Source organism: Pristis pectinata, chromosome 4, assembly GCF_009764475.1.
Source record: "Pristis pectinata isolate sPriPec2 chromosome 4, sPriPec2.1.pri, whole genome shotgun sequence".
In the NCBI taxonomy this organism is placed as follows: domain Eukaryota; kingdom Metazoa; phylum Chordata; class Chondrichthyes; order Rhinopristiformes; family Pristidae; genus Pristis; species Pristis pectinata.
In genome coordinates, this window is record NC_067408.1 from 38,956,349 (window position 1) to 38,974,201 (window position 17,853).

Genomic DNA, 17,853 nt, shown 5'->3' on the forward strand with positions numbered 1-17,853 from the left:
TTGCCAGTCCTGCACCACAAATTCCCAAGCCAGATTATCAGAGTTTTACTGTATTTTGAAAATGATCAAGGGAATTATCCCTGGTACGCTGCTGAATATTTCTTCTTTGCTATTCCTTGGGGTTGAGGACGATTTGGTTCCACTCCAGTTCTGAGGATTTTGAAGCGGCTAATGAGACTCACGAGGGATTTACAGACTCTGGCACAGGTGAGGCAGGACACACTTGGTGGTGCAGATGAATGAACGGTACAGGAGGTGCCAAATGGCATGATCCTGCAGCCATTTTCACTGTGCTGCTAACAAAGACACTCAAGACTCCCAGTGCCGTCCTCCCATGTTCAGTGACCAAAGACCAGGGATTTCTCATAAACTAGTTGGTAAGGATGTTGCATTGCTTCAATGGGCTTTGAGAACTCAAAATATTTCCTTCCTGCCTTCAATCTCTTGCAATCTGCTCCAAGCTCTATTGCAACCCATTTCTGGCATCTGGTTTTCTTCAATTTTTCTGATCATTACCAGTCTGCTGTTAATGGAAGCATGTCACATTTTACACAGTAACCACATCTATGCTTCAAAGCACTTTATTTTCTGCTAAGCAGTTTGGGACAGACCGAGTTTGACCGAGGTGCTATTTAAACCTATATTACTGTACAGCACAGAAATAGATACAAGACTGTCAGTCTCACAGAAAAGTCTTATTTCTCTTTTGTCATTGGCAAGAGATCCCACCCACTCTCTCCTGTGTCCTGATAAGAAAAAAAAGCTTTGACTTTGATTTACTCAACCTTCTGACGTGTTGCTTCCAGTCTCAACGTTCCAGCCAACACGTGCAATATTTTAAGAGGAGCCTGGTCCCAACTGGGCCAACCACGTTACACCTGCTTCCTCCACTCACCGGTCTTCTTGTACAATGTGGTTTTATTGAAGAGCTAAAGCTCACATGGAACACAAGAACTTACTGGATCTACTTTAAACTACTGGAAGTATAATACAACTCATAGGTACAGATGTCAAAAGAATCCAAAAGGCATAATAAATGGGATGGACAGTGGTCACAGGAAGAGAAAATACATTGAGGATAAACTCCCATGATTTCACATCATAAGCAAATTGAAACCATTATTATCTGAAATTTTGTTCAACTGCTTATTGAAGAGCTGCAAAAGTGCAAAGAATAACTTTTCATATATTGCTCTAAAATATATTCTACAATAAAACTAAATTCTACAATAATTATGAGTATTTTTCTCCTCAAGCTCTTGCTTTTACACCAATCTATATTGAGACGCAAAATGCCCACCTCACATTTACTTGCTTGAGTCTAATAGATGTAAACATTTATAGCACTTAAATTAACTGAAGGAGTTCTGAAGGGACTCTTGATTTGTGATAGTCGAAGGAAGCTCTTCCAAAAATCTTTCAAAAATCACATCTGTTCATTATATTTTGGAGCTGAAATTTGGACTCTCTCTCCCATATCCCAATGGAGGTTTAGAATGTAACCAACTCTGGAATTTAGTTTTACTTCTTGTTGGAAAGTAAGTCATGTGGAAAACTAAGTGGTTGCAAAGGGATAGAGCCCAGTTAGGTATGTAAAAAGGTGGAAAATAGAGCACAATAGAGGAAAGCATGAATTTATCCTCTTTACAAGTATTGTGTATCTCTGTGCTAGTAAAGAGACAAGAAAACATTGGTATCCTGAGAAATTATTGGAAGAGCAGCAAGTGTTGAACACAAACTAGAAGATGTGCAGCGTATGGCTTTCTGTTTGCATGGTATGTTAGCTTTTATTGCAAAGGGTCAAAAGTAAAAGAATACAGAAGTCTTGCTGCAGTGGTCCCTTCCCAAGATTTGGACTACCTATGACAGGGATCTCAAAGTACTAGAAAAGTACCAATGCTGCGTAACCTCCCAACATTCCCATACTGAGACCCGACTTGCACTCAATCAGCTATGTTGGGCAGGCCACGTCATTTCATGCCTAACACTAGACTCCCAAAAAGAACACACTATTCTCGGCTGTGTAATTGCAAAAAGACCATTAGGTGGAAAGGGGAAAAGATTCAAGGATGTGTTCATATCCAAAAATGGAGAAATGCAACATCCCCACAGACTCCTGGGGATCTCTAGCCCACAGAAACTCAAAGAAGAGGCACTGAAAACCTTGGGGCAATGCATCGGGAGCACAGAGTCCCGATATAAGCAACGCAAGGATCAGCTTTCAAACTACTCGCCTGTCTGTCCATCTGCCACAACTTGCTCCATTTGTGAAAAAGGACTGGGGTTCACACAATGGTCTCATTAGCCACTGCAGAACCTACAAAACCAGAGTGGAAGCATGTTGTCCTTCATCCCAAGTAATAGCTTAAGAAAATAAAGGCTTTGATGACACAAAGCCTGGTAATAGGTATGAATTTAAGCTTCTTGCCCGAACATGGAGATTATTTTTATTTATACTTTTTTTACCCTCTCATCCCCCCTTAGGATCTTATGTGTTTTAATAAGATCACCTCTCATTCCTCTAAAATCTAAAGAATACAAATGCAACTTCTTCCGCAACTCGATAAGACAATCATCTCAATTCAGGATTTAGTCTAGCAAACCTCTTTGGATTGCCTCCAATACAAGTAAATCCTTTCTTAAATAAGGGACCTAAACTCTGCACAGTGCTAAAAGTTGGCCTCACCAATGCACTGTACAATTGCAATGAAACTTTCCTGTTTCTAAAATTCAATATGCCGGCAATAAAAGTCAATATGCCATTTGCCTTCCTAACTACTTACTGCACCTGTCTGCCAACTTTATGATTCCGATCCTATAGCTATTACAAAGGAAATGTTCTCCTGCCAGATGTGTAGATAGGCCAATATTAAATGAAGTCTGATTAAGAATTCACCTCTTTTGTTTTCTCCTTTCATGAGCTATTCTGTACATTGGGAGATATGTGCAAATGACCAACTGTTCCCCAAGATCTGAAGAACTCAGAAAGAAATGAAGTAGCTGGGTTTATGTCTCTATTTTATTGCATTGAAAAAAAAAATCCAATAATCTGTATCCAAGGCAAAGTGCTAGATCCAAAGCATCTATAATTTCCTTGAGGGTGCGGAAACAGGACAGATGGAAGGAAGTGAGTGTTTCCTGATTGGTTACAGTAACACAACAAAAGCAGCATTCCCTTTGGTCAGCACACGTCACAAATGCACAACTAAAGCTTTGCCCATGTGGGGAAGCAACTTGGATACAGCTCTTCCAAATAATGTTCATCTGAAAAATCTATTTCATAATTATAAATAAAAGCAATTCAACCAAACTATCTACAGTACATTCTCAGTACCCTCAGATCCTTACCCACTCGCCAGCATTGACATCTGACTATATCTCTCAAAGTACTGGCTGGCTGACCCTAATGCAACATTAAAAAATAGATTTTTATTTGCAAAGTTACCTCCAAAATTCCAATTGTTCATGTTTCACTTGGTTCAGAGGTTAGTGTGTTTAAAAAAAAATCGGATTACCCCAGAAACCTTGGTAATCAGCCATTTGAGGAAACAAGAATTATTGGCAGAGTCTGCAAAGCACCAGTCTTAATGACAATCACAGCATTGATGCTGCCTTTTCTACATTACGCTGACTACATTTCAAAAATACTTAATTAACTATGAAGCACTTTAACATATTGTGTGGTTTAAAAGTCCTTCACAAATGCAAAACTTCTGTCTTTTTTATGATGGGAGATAAAGCCTAGCAGCTTCTCAAGTATCTGGAAAAATACTAATTGAGATTCAGCATTGGATTTTCCACAAGAGGTGCAGGCTTTTGATGATGGAAAGCCTCACTAAAGGGATTAACACACAAAATGCTATTATTGTCCAGACAGGATTAATAATTTAACTGCAAAATTTATGTTTAACCCTTTATGATGCAGCTAATTACTTTTTACAATACAAATATTCAACATTAAAGACAACCCAAGATAAATACCAAAATATTTTGAATATCTTTCATGTGGCAAGAGGTTCACAATTTTTAACGTATAAAAAGGTGGGTGAAGGCAATTTTTCAGTGAAAACCCCCTCTTTTCTACTTTGTGATCTATCTCTTCTTCCTTATCCAGTAGGCTTTCCTGCTATTACAATTAATAAATGAAAGTTAATTAGCAGTTGAAAATTTACAGATTAGCAAATCTCTCAGGGAGGTGGTCATAATAGTTGGTTAGCAGCCAGTACTATTGCACCATGGGTGTTAATGCCAGATAAAGTGGAACAATAGGGCCATCATTTTTTAAAAATTATTTTAACTAAATAGTATTTTGGGAAATTCACTTCAGCTTTTAATAGTGAGTTATACAAGGAAAACTGTAAATTAGTACTTTTCAACACAAAACATGAAAATAATTTGATTCTGCCCTTCATGAGAATTATTCTTTTATAGCAAAGTATTTATACGCAAGGTGAGGCTGGATTGAGGGTGCATGTCAACAACTGGGTGACATTAACCTACAGTGATCAGCAGAAAACTGATGGGGTCAGCTTGGATGCCCATTCTGATCATGATCCTGTCAATTTATCACCGGGTCAGTTAGGTTAAAATTGTATTCCAACACGCTGCGTGTTCAAAGATTTTTTTTTCAAGCTATACTATTAAAAATGGGCTCCTCTCTATAGCAGGAGATTATAGGGTGAAAATTCCAGTAGTTCAAGTACTCCTAAATCTACCATGACCCTGTCTCTAATGGTGTTACTACGTCAGAACAAAATGCCTTTGTTAGCAATGACACAGTGATGCCCAAGCAATAGAGAAAGCAAAATGCTTTGTGCCACCACTGTTACACAATGTGCCTGGAGAGGGGCAACATATTCTTTTGACCCTATGCTCACAAGATATTAGGCCTACAGTAAAACAGCAAGCAATTCTACTGGGACTAACATTGCACTATCATGTCATCCCGAAACAAACCTAGCAGAGGATGAAATTGAGTTCATACACAAAACAGGTCTTCTCTGTCTTTTTTAAAGCAGTGATTATTATGCTATGTGACATCGTTCCAAACTTTTTGAATTTCATTTCATTCATTCTGTCTGAAGAATGGTCTGAGAATACCCATCTCGATGGAAATTGTAGTTGATTTTGATTTTGTAGTTGAAGCTTTGCTAAAAGGAAAAAAAAATTAAAGGGAGAGAGATTCTTCAAGTTGGAAAACATTGAACGCAAGCATTGGCTTTTATTTCAATGTTCAACACTGACATTTCATACAGCGTGACATTATCAAATTTAGCGCAAGCATGATTGTTTGGTTTTGTGTAATTTGAGTCTAAGCTGATGTAAATATTTAATGTCAGAATGCACAAGTAGTTAATACAAATAATGAGATGGGTTTATGTAGAGAACAAGGATCCTTTTCTTAAAATAGTACTTGTGGTGCTAAATTGCCAAATCACTCAAGTGCAGTGGCTACTTTGTCAAAAAGATGTATTTTCTATCTTTTTGTGTGTTGTTAGGAGTCATTAGTGTATAATATGTAGAAGAGTGTTTTTACTAGTACTTGTACATCAATGCATGTTTGGCAGTCGAAGAGAAGTATTTCTCTTTCGATTGTCCTTTTGGGTATGATAAATTAAATGGATATTTGGGAATTATGAGATGCGATTTTCTTGGTAACATCAAATGTTCTGAATTATGTTTTCAAAGTTATTTCAGGAATTGAAAAATAAAAATCTGCAGATAGTGGAAATTTGAAATAAGAACAGAAAATGCAGTTGAGGTTAACTCAGTTTTGGTTTTCTCAGTTACTGCCTGACTTGCTGAGTATCCCTGAAAGAATTTGCTTGGGACACACATGGGTATAAAATTCAGAAATTCGAGATAATACGTGTGTGTGTGTGTGTGTGATGTAAAATTACAAAACTTGGAATACTTACACAGCTTGTGTTAAAAAAATATTATAAAACTGAAGATAATAAGGGTCCCCGGAGTGCCTCCTTTCCAGAAACAGATCTGTGAGTGATCGACTGTGATTGGTGATACTGAACCTAGATTACATGTTATGACTAGTTTCCTCATGAACTAGCTGTGAAGGAAACAAGAAAAACTATTTCACCTTGTCTTTCACACCGAGCACATTTGCTTGTTTAGACCTGTTCCCTGGCCATTAAAATAATTCCTAATTGACCTTTTAAAACTTAGGGCACTGCTAGCTTTATCAGTTTGCAAATAACTCCTTCATTAATGGCTGATCACTAAATTCACACATTCATAATTCTTCTGAGAATTTATTGATTTGGTGTCACGGGGATCTAAATGTTCTGCCATCAAAGTTATAGGTTTGCAGTGAAGCACTTGGCTTTTGGCATTGGGTTTCCATGTATCTATGCAGATATCCCACGAGGTTAACAACATGATTGGTTGTAGATAACTCCCACTGTCACCACTACCAGCATAGATGTTTTTGTGTGTTTGCATGTATTTTTTATGTTTAAGCAAAAGTTGAAACCAGCTTTAAAGTTATTGGGGTGAAAATGGGTACTTAAGAAGACAATATGTTACAACTGTGAAAATCGATTTTAAAAAAAAATCACCTTAAGTTTGGAGAAAATCACAATGCTGGTTGAATCCAGTGACTTGTGACTCAAGAAATATTGTGGGAAGGTTCGCTAGGGTGACGCGAGAGTGCCTTTATAAAAACTGTCATTCAGAAAATCAGCATGGAAGTAACTTTATTATGGTCAAAAATTGTGCAACATATGCATTGTGTTTCACAGCTTATAGTTTGAAAGGATTCTTTTTATCACACTGTTCAATCTGGCCAAGAAGAATTACACTCTTGGCATTAATGTCAGACACTTGCTTAGTAGTAATTGTGTGAAAATAAATGTATGCTGTATGCAAATTCAAACAACGCAAAGGAGCTTGTTGTGACCTTGCACTCTTGTTGTGACCTTGCACCTTATTGCACTGCACTTTCTCTGTAGCTGTGACACTTCACTCTACTGCTATTGTTTTTACCTGTACTACATCAATGCACTCTGGACTAACTCAATGTAACTGCACTGTGTATTGAATTGACCTGTACGATCGGTTTGTAAGACAAGTTTTTCACCGTACCTCGGCACAAGTGACAATAATATACCAATATCATATATTCTGCCTGATAAAGTTTGAGCTATTGAACATTATGAACTAACAGTTGCTAAAAGATTGAATTGAATTTTCTTGACAAATTATATGTTACTCAATCATTTGTCTTAATTTGAGAATAGACTTAAGTTAGGAAATGTTCTGTCAGCTTCAATGAGATGGCATTTTGTTATTGTACTTTCAATGAAAATCAAAAAGTAGCAGAGAAGAATTGGGGCAGAGGAGGAGCGAGAACAAAGAAAATATGTGATAGGGTGGAGACAAAGAGAATCCAAGTGCTACAGATGGTCCCGTCTAAGAGAGATGAATGCTTGTTGATCATCGTTGACGTTGAGAAGGTGCAAGCAGGAGGAGGTGCATGACTTTTTGGATTCCTGGATGGTGGGAGCAGAAGAGTTGAAAAAGCAGATGTAATTTCTACTGTGGTTGTATGGGAACATGCCAGGAGAAAGTAAGTGGGTGGTGGGGATGGAAAAGCAAACCAGGGAATCACAGAGAGAACGGTCCCTTTTGAAATGCTGGAAGGGGGAGATGTATCTGGGAGTGGCATGGCATTGAAGGGTCAGAAATTACAGAGGATGATTCATTAGATGTGGAGGCTGGTGGGGTGGGAGGTAAGAACAAGGGGAACTCTTTCCTTGCTCCAGTTGGGAGCAGATGGATGAGAGTAGAATTGTAGGAAATGGAGTTGGTGTGGTTAAGAATCTTGCTAACAATGGTGGAAGGGTTAAGGAAAAAGAAAGACGTCTGAGAAGCACTGGTGCAGAAAGTTAGAACAGACATGACCGAACCGGAGAAACCAGTGAAAGGGAATGGAGTTCTTGCAGGAGACTCAGCGGGAGGAGGTGTAGGCAAGGTAGCTACGTACTTTTAATGTTTATTGTTTGCTGAGCTGTCCTCTGTAATGGGGATAGAAGAGTCAAGGGAGGGAAGAGTCAGCTATTGACAGTGATAATGGGAGTAGGATGGAAATTGGTAGCAAAGGTATGAGTTTTTTTTGAGTTTTGTAGAAGTGCAGGTAGCAGACTAATATAGTCATCGATGTTTTGGAAAAACAGGTGGGGGATGGTCCCTGAAAAATAGTGATACAAATTCAAGTAGTACAACATATTCCACAATGACACAGGAATAACTCAGGGCCCAGGTGAGTTCCCATTTCTGCACCATTTTGTTTGGAGAGAGTGAGTGGGGTTTATTGGAGAAATTGTGCAGTGTGAGGACTAGTTCATTCAGAGTGGTGGAGAAGGGGGAGTGGTTCGACCTCTGTTCAAGGTAGAAGTGAAGGGCCCTTGGGCCACACTGGTAAGGTAGGAAGTGTAGAGGGGAAACAAGAGACTGCAGATGCTGGAATCTGGAGCAAAAAACAAACTACTGTAGGAACTTAGAGGGTCAGGCAGCTGCGGTGGAGACAAAGGGATGGACGATGTTTCACAGTGAGACTCTGCATCAGGACTGAGTGTGTAGAAGGAAGGTGTCCAGTATAAGAGGTGAGAGGAAGGGGTGAGACAGTCTGGTAGGTGATAGGTGGAACCAGCTGAGATGGGCAGGGGGAGCCGAGAGGGAGAGGAGAGTTTAGAGACAGAGGCTGGTGTGTGATGAGTAGAACCAGATAAGGGAGGGATGAGCGATGATGGATCTCGCTCTGATCCACCTTTTATCCCCGCTAGATCTATCCTGGGAAAGTTTACAGTTTCCTGGAATCCAAGACCTCTGCTGAGATCTGATCATTTGGGATCCGGGAAGGGAAGATCAGGAGGTGATAATGAAAATGAAGCAAGAGGTGGCACTTAGGAGTGAGATGGGGTTAGTGAACTTGGAGGTCGGGAGAGAGATCTTGAGGAGGATGAGAATTCAGGAGGTTTTGATATGTGTATGTTTGGGCACAATAAAAAAATTGCCTCACAGTGTGTTTAAAAACAGATGGTAAATCCCACCCATACTGTTGGCATTGCTACAAGCAAAGATAACTGCAAAAGTTATACATGTTCCAGCATCTCAACCATAAAGCAAAATCAAAATTGGCCTATCCTCACCTTTATTTTTTAAATTTAGCCACACAAAGAAATACTGCATGCAACATTTAATAACTCTGCCTCTTTAAAACCACAGTTGTACCAGCCTTACAGCAGTGTTTGTTAAGATTTCACGTATATTGTGTAAAAACATCAAATGATAAAATTACAGTAGCTTCATCCATTCCTACACTGAATTTCTGAAGAATGTGGTCTTCCCCATTCTCCCACCTTGAGATGTTTGTTATTCCACTTTTCTCCCTCAATGTCTTGCCAAGGTCTTTACACAGTCTTTTATTCAACATTACTGCAATTGCCAGATCACATCAATCTTCATAGCTCTTTTGAATTTTTATTCCTTGGTCTAGAACTGCAGCAACTATTGAGGTGTTACTCTCAGTTCGAGCCTTGTCTTATTATTGCAGCCCTTGTACAAACTAATTTTCAAAAAAGCAAACTTTTTACATACAACAACCTAACCTAACATCCTAATGTTTCACAATCCCTCACAAGACCATTAGGCTTTAAAAGCCTCCATAAAGTGGTCAAAGCCTTTCATCGTTTAGTGCTGTAACAACCGAGGTAACTTGACACTTTTAAAGTGCCTCAATCTTACACTTCAAAACAATAGTAAACAAAGTAACAGTCTTGGAATTTTGGGCAGCAGATGAAGCCTTAATGACCATAGGGTACTTCTACTTCTGTTATTTTAGCACAGCAAGTAGCCCAATTGTACTTACTTTCGTGAATCATCCTATGTTTCAATGTGAGGGATGTCAGTGCTACTGACCATGAATAGCCATTCATTTTTCACACTCAGTATCAATTGCTCCCAACTCTGATACAGCTGGCAGCCCAAAAAACAACACGCCTTATTTTCCCAATTGACTAAAAATTTCTTGGGAACTAACTATAACAGTTTAACTCGTATCCACATCTCTCATAAACTTTGATCACATCTTTCAGTTCACTGTGAGCAATGCCATGGAATTTCCATTAATATTATGAATGTATGCCAACGTTATGCTGATTTATGGGCAGTTTTGTATTGTGCATCTGCACTAAATGGAATGAGAGCTAAATGATTAACCCCATTTCACTCAGCAGTCGCACAACTGGAACTAAAAAAAGGACTTGCACTACCAGTCAAGACCAGCTTAAAATGCATAGCCTGGAGGTTAAAGAGACAAGTGCTGACTCTGCACTATCCAGACAACAGAACACAAATAGAGTAACATAAAAGACTGACGTTGCTTAATTATTCTGTATTTTATTCTAGCCCCCTGGTTAAAGTAACGTCAACATTTTGTATTTGTATTTATTTTACTATTTCTTTCCTCAGTGCATCAACTCCATGTTTTGGCCCAAGTCCATAAATGCCTATCTCCTGCATCTCTGAAACCAGCCATTATTCTTGCCTGAGCCAGAATCCTGTGTATTAATGGACAAATAGAAGGAAATATCACAGCAAGGTCTTTTCTGTTCCCTACCTGATCAGATGCACAAAATTACTTCCATCATGAGAACCCTGGCTTACCTTCCTTACCCACTGGCTCAGAGGCCATTTGGATTTATTCACCTCACTAAGACGATAAAAACAACTGCCTTTTCCCTCCGTGACATTCAGCTTGCCGAAACTAAACATACCAAGTGTAAACCCTCTGATCTACCAGAGGAACTTGGTCAACAAATGTTTTAAATTGTTAGCTAAACCCACATGGTATGACACATACTGTTAAAATTTTTAAGAGGGGATAATATGTCAAGGAATGATGGCAGATTTTGGCTTTCATGCCAAATTCAAACATTTATGGGAAAAAGAGCAGAATCAGCTTCATTATGATGGCATTACGTCATTGTAGGCTTGCTGCTGACTTGCATTAAGATTTTAGGCTGATGTACTGCTGCTGATCTCAAATAACCAGAACATTATTGAATCTTTTGTGATATAATGGCATTTGTATTTTAAAAATACTACAAATATTCTTAAGAGTTTATCAAAGCCATAAACACAGAGACAACAAAATAACATACCATGCACTAACTCACCCCTACAAATGTTCCACTGAAAGTGAATGAGAGCAGTCTACATGTTGAAGCTGGTTTAAGTTTGAGTGGAATTGCAGTCCGTATTGACCAAAATGATAGCTAAAGGCCGATTTCAAGTATTACCTTTATTGCTGTATCCAAACTAGATATCCAAAGCTCACTGACTGCAAAATGCTTTGCATTATTATGAATGTCCATGCAAAAGGTTCATTCAAAAAAAAATGTTCACATCCTGGATATGAAACAAATGATATTTACAACTTGGAACCAATTTATTGGGCTGGATACCTCTGGCTACTACATTCAACCTTCCCTCAACAGACATCTATGTTTTACCTCAAAATAGGTTTTACATGGCACTGCTTTGTTACCTATAACAGGAAGAATGTTGTTGCAAGTACATCCATTGCAATATATAGGAAATGGAACAAATGTGACAGCACTTCTGTAGAAATCACAAATACGATTCCCTTTCCTTATGAAACATTGCACACAATGAAATAATGAGCTAAACAGACAATGACAGGAAGAAGTAAGTTAGAATGTGGTTAACTTATGACCTTAAATGGAACAATGATTTGCGAACTGGGAAAAATAAATGCAACTTTGGCAATGAAATTGATTCAGGATCTTAAACAGTTAAGTATTACAATTTTAAGGCATTCTCCTGTACGTAACCTTTCAGAAGCTAACAGAGTTGCAAGTGCATGACACAGAAACATTGTTGAAATGAAAGCAGAGCTTATAAAAAGGAATTGCCTAAAAAAAACCTCAAATGAGTGTTTGTACTGCATCCTTAAGAAGACTGCAATTTTCAGATACTTATAGCAAGGCCTGGAATTAAACTTTATCTAGCTATACACAACCTCTCAAATGTAAACTGTGAATGATCTGGTGAGATTTTCAATGCATAGACTAATTGGGAAGAGAAAGAAAGTGGCCATAGTGAGTGTGGAAAAGTAGATTTTTACAATTGTTAAAACCGCACAAGCTATTTACAATGATTTCACTGGAACAACATTGCACAGAGGCTGCAATGGGAGATGCAGTTTTAATGTTAAAAGCAGAATTAACGACTGCAGTTAATGAGGTTTTATTAAATAGATCATGATTTTGTATTGAAAATGTATGTAGAGATTGTAAAGGTTCACATTTTCTCCAACATGCTAGAAATACCACTATGTCCTTCTCTTTCAAATTAGTTAGGTTTGATATTTAAATATTCTCTCAGCCCATGAGAATAATGCAACAAATGCATGAACAGAAGATCCTAATGGCTTCTGCATTTCCAAAAGGCAAGTAAATTTTAAGACAGGAAGTATTCAGGAGTTGTAATGAGGTAGACAGTAAGGACTTATGTTTATACATCTTTTTTTCCACCAAATAACTATTTATTCTAAAGAATTGTTCTCAGATTAATTGCAACAACAGATCACTCAGGTCAGCTAGGGGAAGATAACTCTAGTGGATGATAGGTAGGGTTAATCACCTTCCATATAAAGTTTACCACATTGGGTAGAAAGCTACCCAAGAGCAATGTTTAAATCCTCCTCAATTCATTGCAAGTGTGAAAAATCAATCTCAGATTTGCATACCTCAATTCTCGTGTTTATTTACAATAATACACGGCAAGCTGCAACATTATCCAGTGGCTTCCAAGATGTAAAGGAATTCACAACACACTTCTAAAGATTTCATAGCCAAATCACAAACCTGGAAACTGACAGAATAAGTTTGTGCTTCTAAATCTAGCATGTAGATTCCAGCAAAACTACAAAAAAAGGGCAAAACCATTCAGACCAAAAATAGATGAATTGTTACAGAAAGGAGTTTGAACTTCCAGGAAGATACAAGCAGGACAAACACTGGCCTAGATTGAAAACTCAAGACCTTGTATCTCAATGTGAAACATCAACTTACACCTTCCATCTCCAAAGGTGGTGTTTGACCTGTTGAGTTCTTCCAGCATTCAGTTTTTTGTCCCAGATTCCAGCACCTGCAATTTCTTTTGTCTTCATGTTGGCATAGACTGAGTGTTTATTAATCAATCTGTTGTTGTATTATTGACGACTGAGTGTTAACAAAAAGCTCAAACATGAATCAACAGAATACTAACCAGTGTCTAACAAAAACAAAAATCATCATATTTTCTCCCTTCCAGCAATTGCACAGAATTATACACCCAGACCTTTAAATATGCACCTTTGGTACCTAGAATGTAGGTGGAGATTCACCAAACCCATGTTTTTGTTTATCTACATTTTCAGAACGAATGGAATGCTCATTACATATAGCTGAGTAAAGAATGCTCAAGCAGTCAAAAATGTTTAATTATTGTATTCACCAAAGCAATTATTTTGGGTTGCAACGAATTAGATTCTGACTGTTATGTTAAATGGATGATAATGAATCAGCAGCCTGATTAACATCATTTGATTCTTATTTCCACTGACCGAGATTAAAAAAGCCTGTCAATTCTCCATCTCATTTTACATTTTAGCATAAAGTTTAAACCTACCCCAATATAATTTAAAATGATTGCATCACTAAAGCCAGGAAATTATTAACATGTTTGAATATGAGTATCTGAGTATGTTACACACTGTGATCACCACTGAACATTCAAAAATCTAATTCTGCTTTCAAATGTACCTTCAATCCCTTTGAATTATTCCCTGCTCAATTTTGTCTTTTCATCTGAATACATAAATTCTCCTCTAATACATTATTAATGGATACAAATCCTCTTTATGAGAGAAAATGGACAGTGCTAGCTGACACTGGAAGGAGAGGGAAGGGTTGTTGGAGGGTGCCAAGATGCTGTATTGTATCTTGCAGATAATCCATGCTGCAGCAAACAACATGTCCAATGATGGATGGGACAGATACTGTACAAGTGGACAAATTGATGCCCTCACACTTGGCTAATATTGAACCTTTTTTTTATAATGGTGACACAATGAGGAAGTCAATGACTGACAAAAACCTGCCCTGTTTTAATAAAAAAATCTTTCTACACTGTATAGCTACAAATGTTTATAAAAACATTTATGACCGTTCATGAGTGAAATTTGTTGATTTTTTTTTGAAGCGAAGATGCTTAACCCATCTGTGCTGGCAAATGAAATGCAAGGACCAAGGGGAAGGGGTGAGAGAAAAAAAGTGGTCTCTTTGTCTTTGATTTCTTATGTCTTAAAAACAAGATTGGAAAATTACAAAATGTAACTATCATTCTAAAAGTAACAGAGATAGAAAGTAGGGAACGACAGACCATTTTAGCTTAACATCAGTCCCAGGGAAAATGTTAGAAACCATTAATGACTTTATGGGAAAAGAAATCAAGGTAATCAGGCAATGTCAACATTGCTTTGTGAGAAGGAAATCATGTTTGACCAATTCATTAGAGTTCTTTGAAAAAGTTAACATGCACTGTGGATAAAAGGTTGCCAGTAGGTGCACCAAGTTTTCCAGAAGGCACTTGATGCAGAGCCAGACCACAGATTAATGCAGAAAATATCTGATGTAGTTTGGTCCAAAAATGGAAAACATTCCTTTGTTCCATTTCAACAATTCTGCTGCAAGTCAATTTACCGCAAAGAGGCAAAGCTTGAAGCACAACTTTTGACATTAATGACAAAGGACTTCAACACATTGATCTTATCCTAGTTCAAGAAAAATCCTACTTTTTTTAATGAAATTGTTGATTCTTAAATTAAGTTGTACATTCTAATCTGCTAATTCATGTTAACTTCAATATTATTTTACTTTTTAAATAAACCAACTTTTGACCAGCATTCTGCATTTGGTTGTGTCATGTTCTCCAACAGTTTGGAGAGATCAGAAGCACACAGGGGACAAGCTGTACAATGTGTAAGAATATATCCATTAATAGACAGGTTCACTGCGCACTCTGTGGCAGCATCATCTGTACAGCCAGGCCTCTGATCATGATGATGGAGGGTCAACTTGTTGAGAAAGAGGGAAGATTGAATTGTTTCAATTGCGTATGCACCTAAACTCCTTGCACAATCCAAGACAAAGAACTAAAGTTGGTGATGAAACGGCTAAGAGAAAAGACGGTGTCTTTTTGCTCTTTTTGTACAGGTGTGAATGCAAGACTTACCTGCAGATTGAAGAACCTGCTGTAGCGTCTGTAGATGACTTCTGTGGAACCACTGGACCATGTGACTTGAATGATATAAACCTGAAAGAAAATGAAATTGAACAGAAATTTTGTCATAATCAGATCATGCAATTTGCTGATTTTACTTTCACCACTATTATACTATCACTTCAGCCGCCGACCAAATCTAGTTTTAACACAATATGTATTATATGAATTATTAATACAAGTGTAAAAATAGCTGGATCACCTCCTCAAAGTTATAGATAATGGCATCTGCTGGATGTTTAAAGAGCAGGGAAAATAAAATGCCCCGATCCCTTAATACAATAAAACCTGTCCTTTACATCATACCATAGCCAGGTTTGGGGAATGGGACCAAGATTCCTCAACTGGTATTTTGTCACTGTCAATTTGTCAGTGTAACACCAGCAACAGCCTAAAACAACACTTCCAAAATACTCCATCAGAAACCTACTTGTACCAAGCTTTAAACATTCATTGAAGTATTGACACCCAGTAAACAATGCAACATCCACCCAGCCCTTGTACAATACCCTCAAGGGGCACAAAAAAAAACAGAGGCAACAACTCCATATGCTGTGGTGTGGTTGGAAAACTAACAGACAACAAATTGAGCTACATCAATCTTCTAATAGCTGAAAACAAGGAGCAAACCAAGCATGATAGAGCTCTAATACTTACAGCTGCATCTGGCTCTCTGAAGCTTCAACAATCAATGGAGATCAGTCTGATTCCATCAAAGGGTTAGGGGAGTGGTTGCCACTGTTCCACATCACAATCATTAGTCTATGCTGGGATCATGATACAGCTGCCAAAAGGCCAAACATTTGGGGCGCAGGAGCAGGCAGCAAGCTATACAAACATCAGGCCGAGGTACAGGTATACCCTGCCCCTCCTCATTTCCATGCCTCCTCACTGGTCTTTTGCCACTGCGGCTACAGGCTAAGTTCCAAACTCAAAAAAAAACCCTTGGAATTGCTCGGACAATATAAAAAGGGGCAGGGAGTAACCAATCCAAGGTTTTGTTTCCAGTTTACTAAGGTCATACTCGAATTCTCCAGGGACAAAGGCGGCTGTGTGTGACTATCTTCTGTGTATAATTTTAAACACTGAAAAAGGAATAGCAACAACACAGCATTATACTTGTGTGAAATAAATAACAGGACAAATCCTGACCAATAACAATGGTCTAATATTACCCAAAATGCATGGATAGATATGAGTGGATTAAAGAGAAAATACTTTCATGTTGATTCAGTTACTTTTGAACACCAAGCCAAATAATTTAGGGAAAACAGATTTCCACTAACCAAGAATGGACACAATAATAGTGACAACGTGTTGGATTGATTAGCACCAGAGGAAATACTTAAAACTCTTGAGTAAATACAGTAAGCAGGTTTACTGACACATAGCTCCCACGTCTGACTACAAACATCCTGCTGTTGTATCCTTATTGCTTGTTCCTGGTGGGTTTACAAGCACAGTGTTTGGTAATTCTTTCATTACTTGTATTGGGTGCCCCCAAAACATCTGTGGCACACATGTTGTGAAAGACAGACTGTTGGGTACTTAGCAATGCACTTCAGAAGGAAGCACTGTTAATTAAAGCACACTGTTGCATGGCAGAACAGGCTGAGAATTTCATTACTGAGGGACTGCATCAGTTGACAAAAGAATTAAAACTAATGGTTAAAATATCAAATGCTATAACAGATCACCGTGCAAAAATCAATATAATTATTAATGAAAATCAATTTAACTACAGATTAAACTCAATAACGGATATCCTGTTTGTGGTAATTTTGCAGTTCTCCAAAGAACTGACAAAATATTCTGACCAATAGAGCAATCACAGTCAATGAAATCAGAAAACTTGGGACTTTTAAAACCACTACCACATCCTTTCAGCTTCCAGTAAAAGAGGTAACGAATCTGTGTTGCAATTGTGCGGTCTAGGGATAAAAATGAACCCCTGACAGACTTTGTCAATAGCTCCCACTGAGTAAGCGTATCTGCTGGCCAGTCGCCAACCCTCTACTCTGAGCAGATGACTTTTTTTTCTTGGAGGAACTGCGAGTAGAGACAGGGTCATGCAAAATATCACCCTGCAACATACAAAGCTCATTGTCAAGGTGGAAAAGCCAGCCTGCTTGTGTGGAAGTCTCTGGGCAACAGAAGAAAATTGGAGTCACAATGCAGACTCCCTTGAAAATTTTATATCTCTTCCAATTATAGAGAAGCAATATTAGTGCTGGAAACCAAGCAGTTTTTAAGATTTGTGGCACAGCATGTAATGTGGACCTTGACTCAGTTGACAGCACTCTTGTCCAAGTCAGAACGCTGCAAGATCAAGTTCTACTCCAGACTAGAGCACAAAGAGCTGAGACATCAGTGTTGTACCATAGGAGTGCTGCATTGTGTGAGGTGATGACAAACCAAGGCCTACTCTGCGTTCCTGGCTGAATGCAAAGAATCCCATGATGGTCAGTTGGAAAAGGTCTTTCCCAG

General features: G+C 38.3%; 1 protein-coding gene across 6 annotated transcripts in view; it reads right to left on the minus strand.

Moving 5' to 3' along the window:
• Nucleotides 1-17,853, minus strand: part of sh3pxd2b (SH3 and PX domains 2B) — a 385,135-nt gene that overhangs the window by 175,102 nt on the left and 192,180 nt on the right. For all 6 annotated transcript variants that reach the window (XM_052014630.1, XM_052014629.1, XM_052014628.1 and 3 more), the window contains exon 2: nucleotides 15,319-15,399. Coding sequence is in view for 3 of the 6 variants with exons in the window: in XM_052014627.1 (XP_051870587.1) it covers nucleotides 15,319-15,399 (81 nt within the window). In the remaining 3 variants the exon portion in view is untranslated. The remainder of the gene's footprint in view (nucleotides 1-15,318; nucleotides 15,400-17,853) is intronic.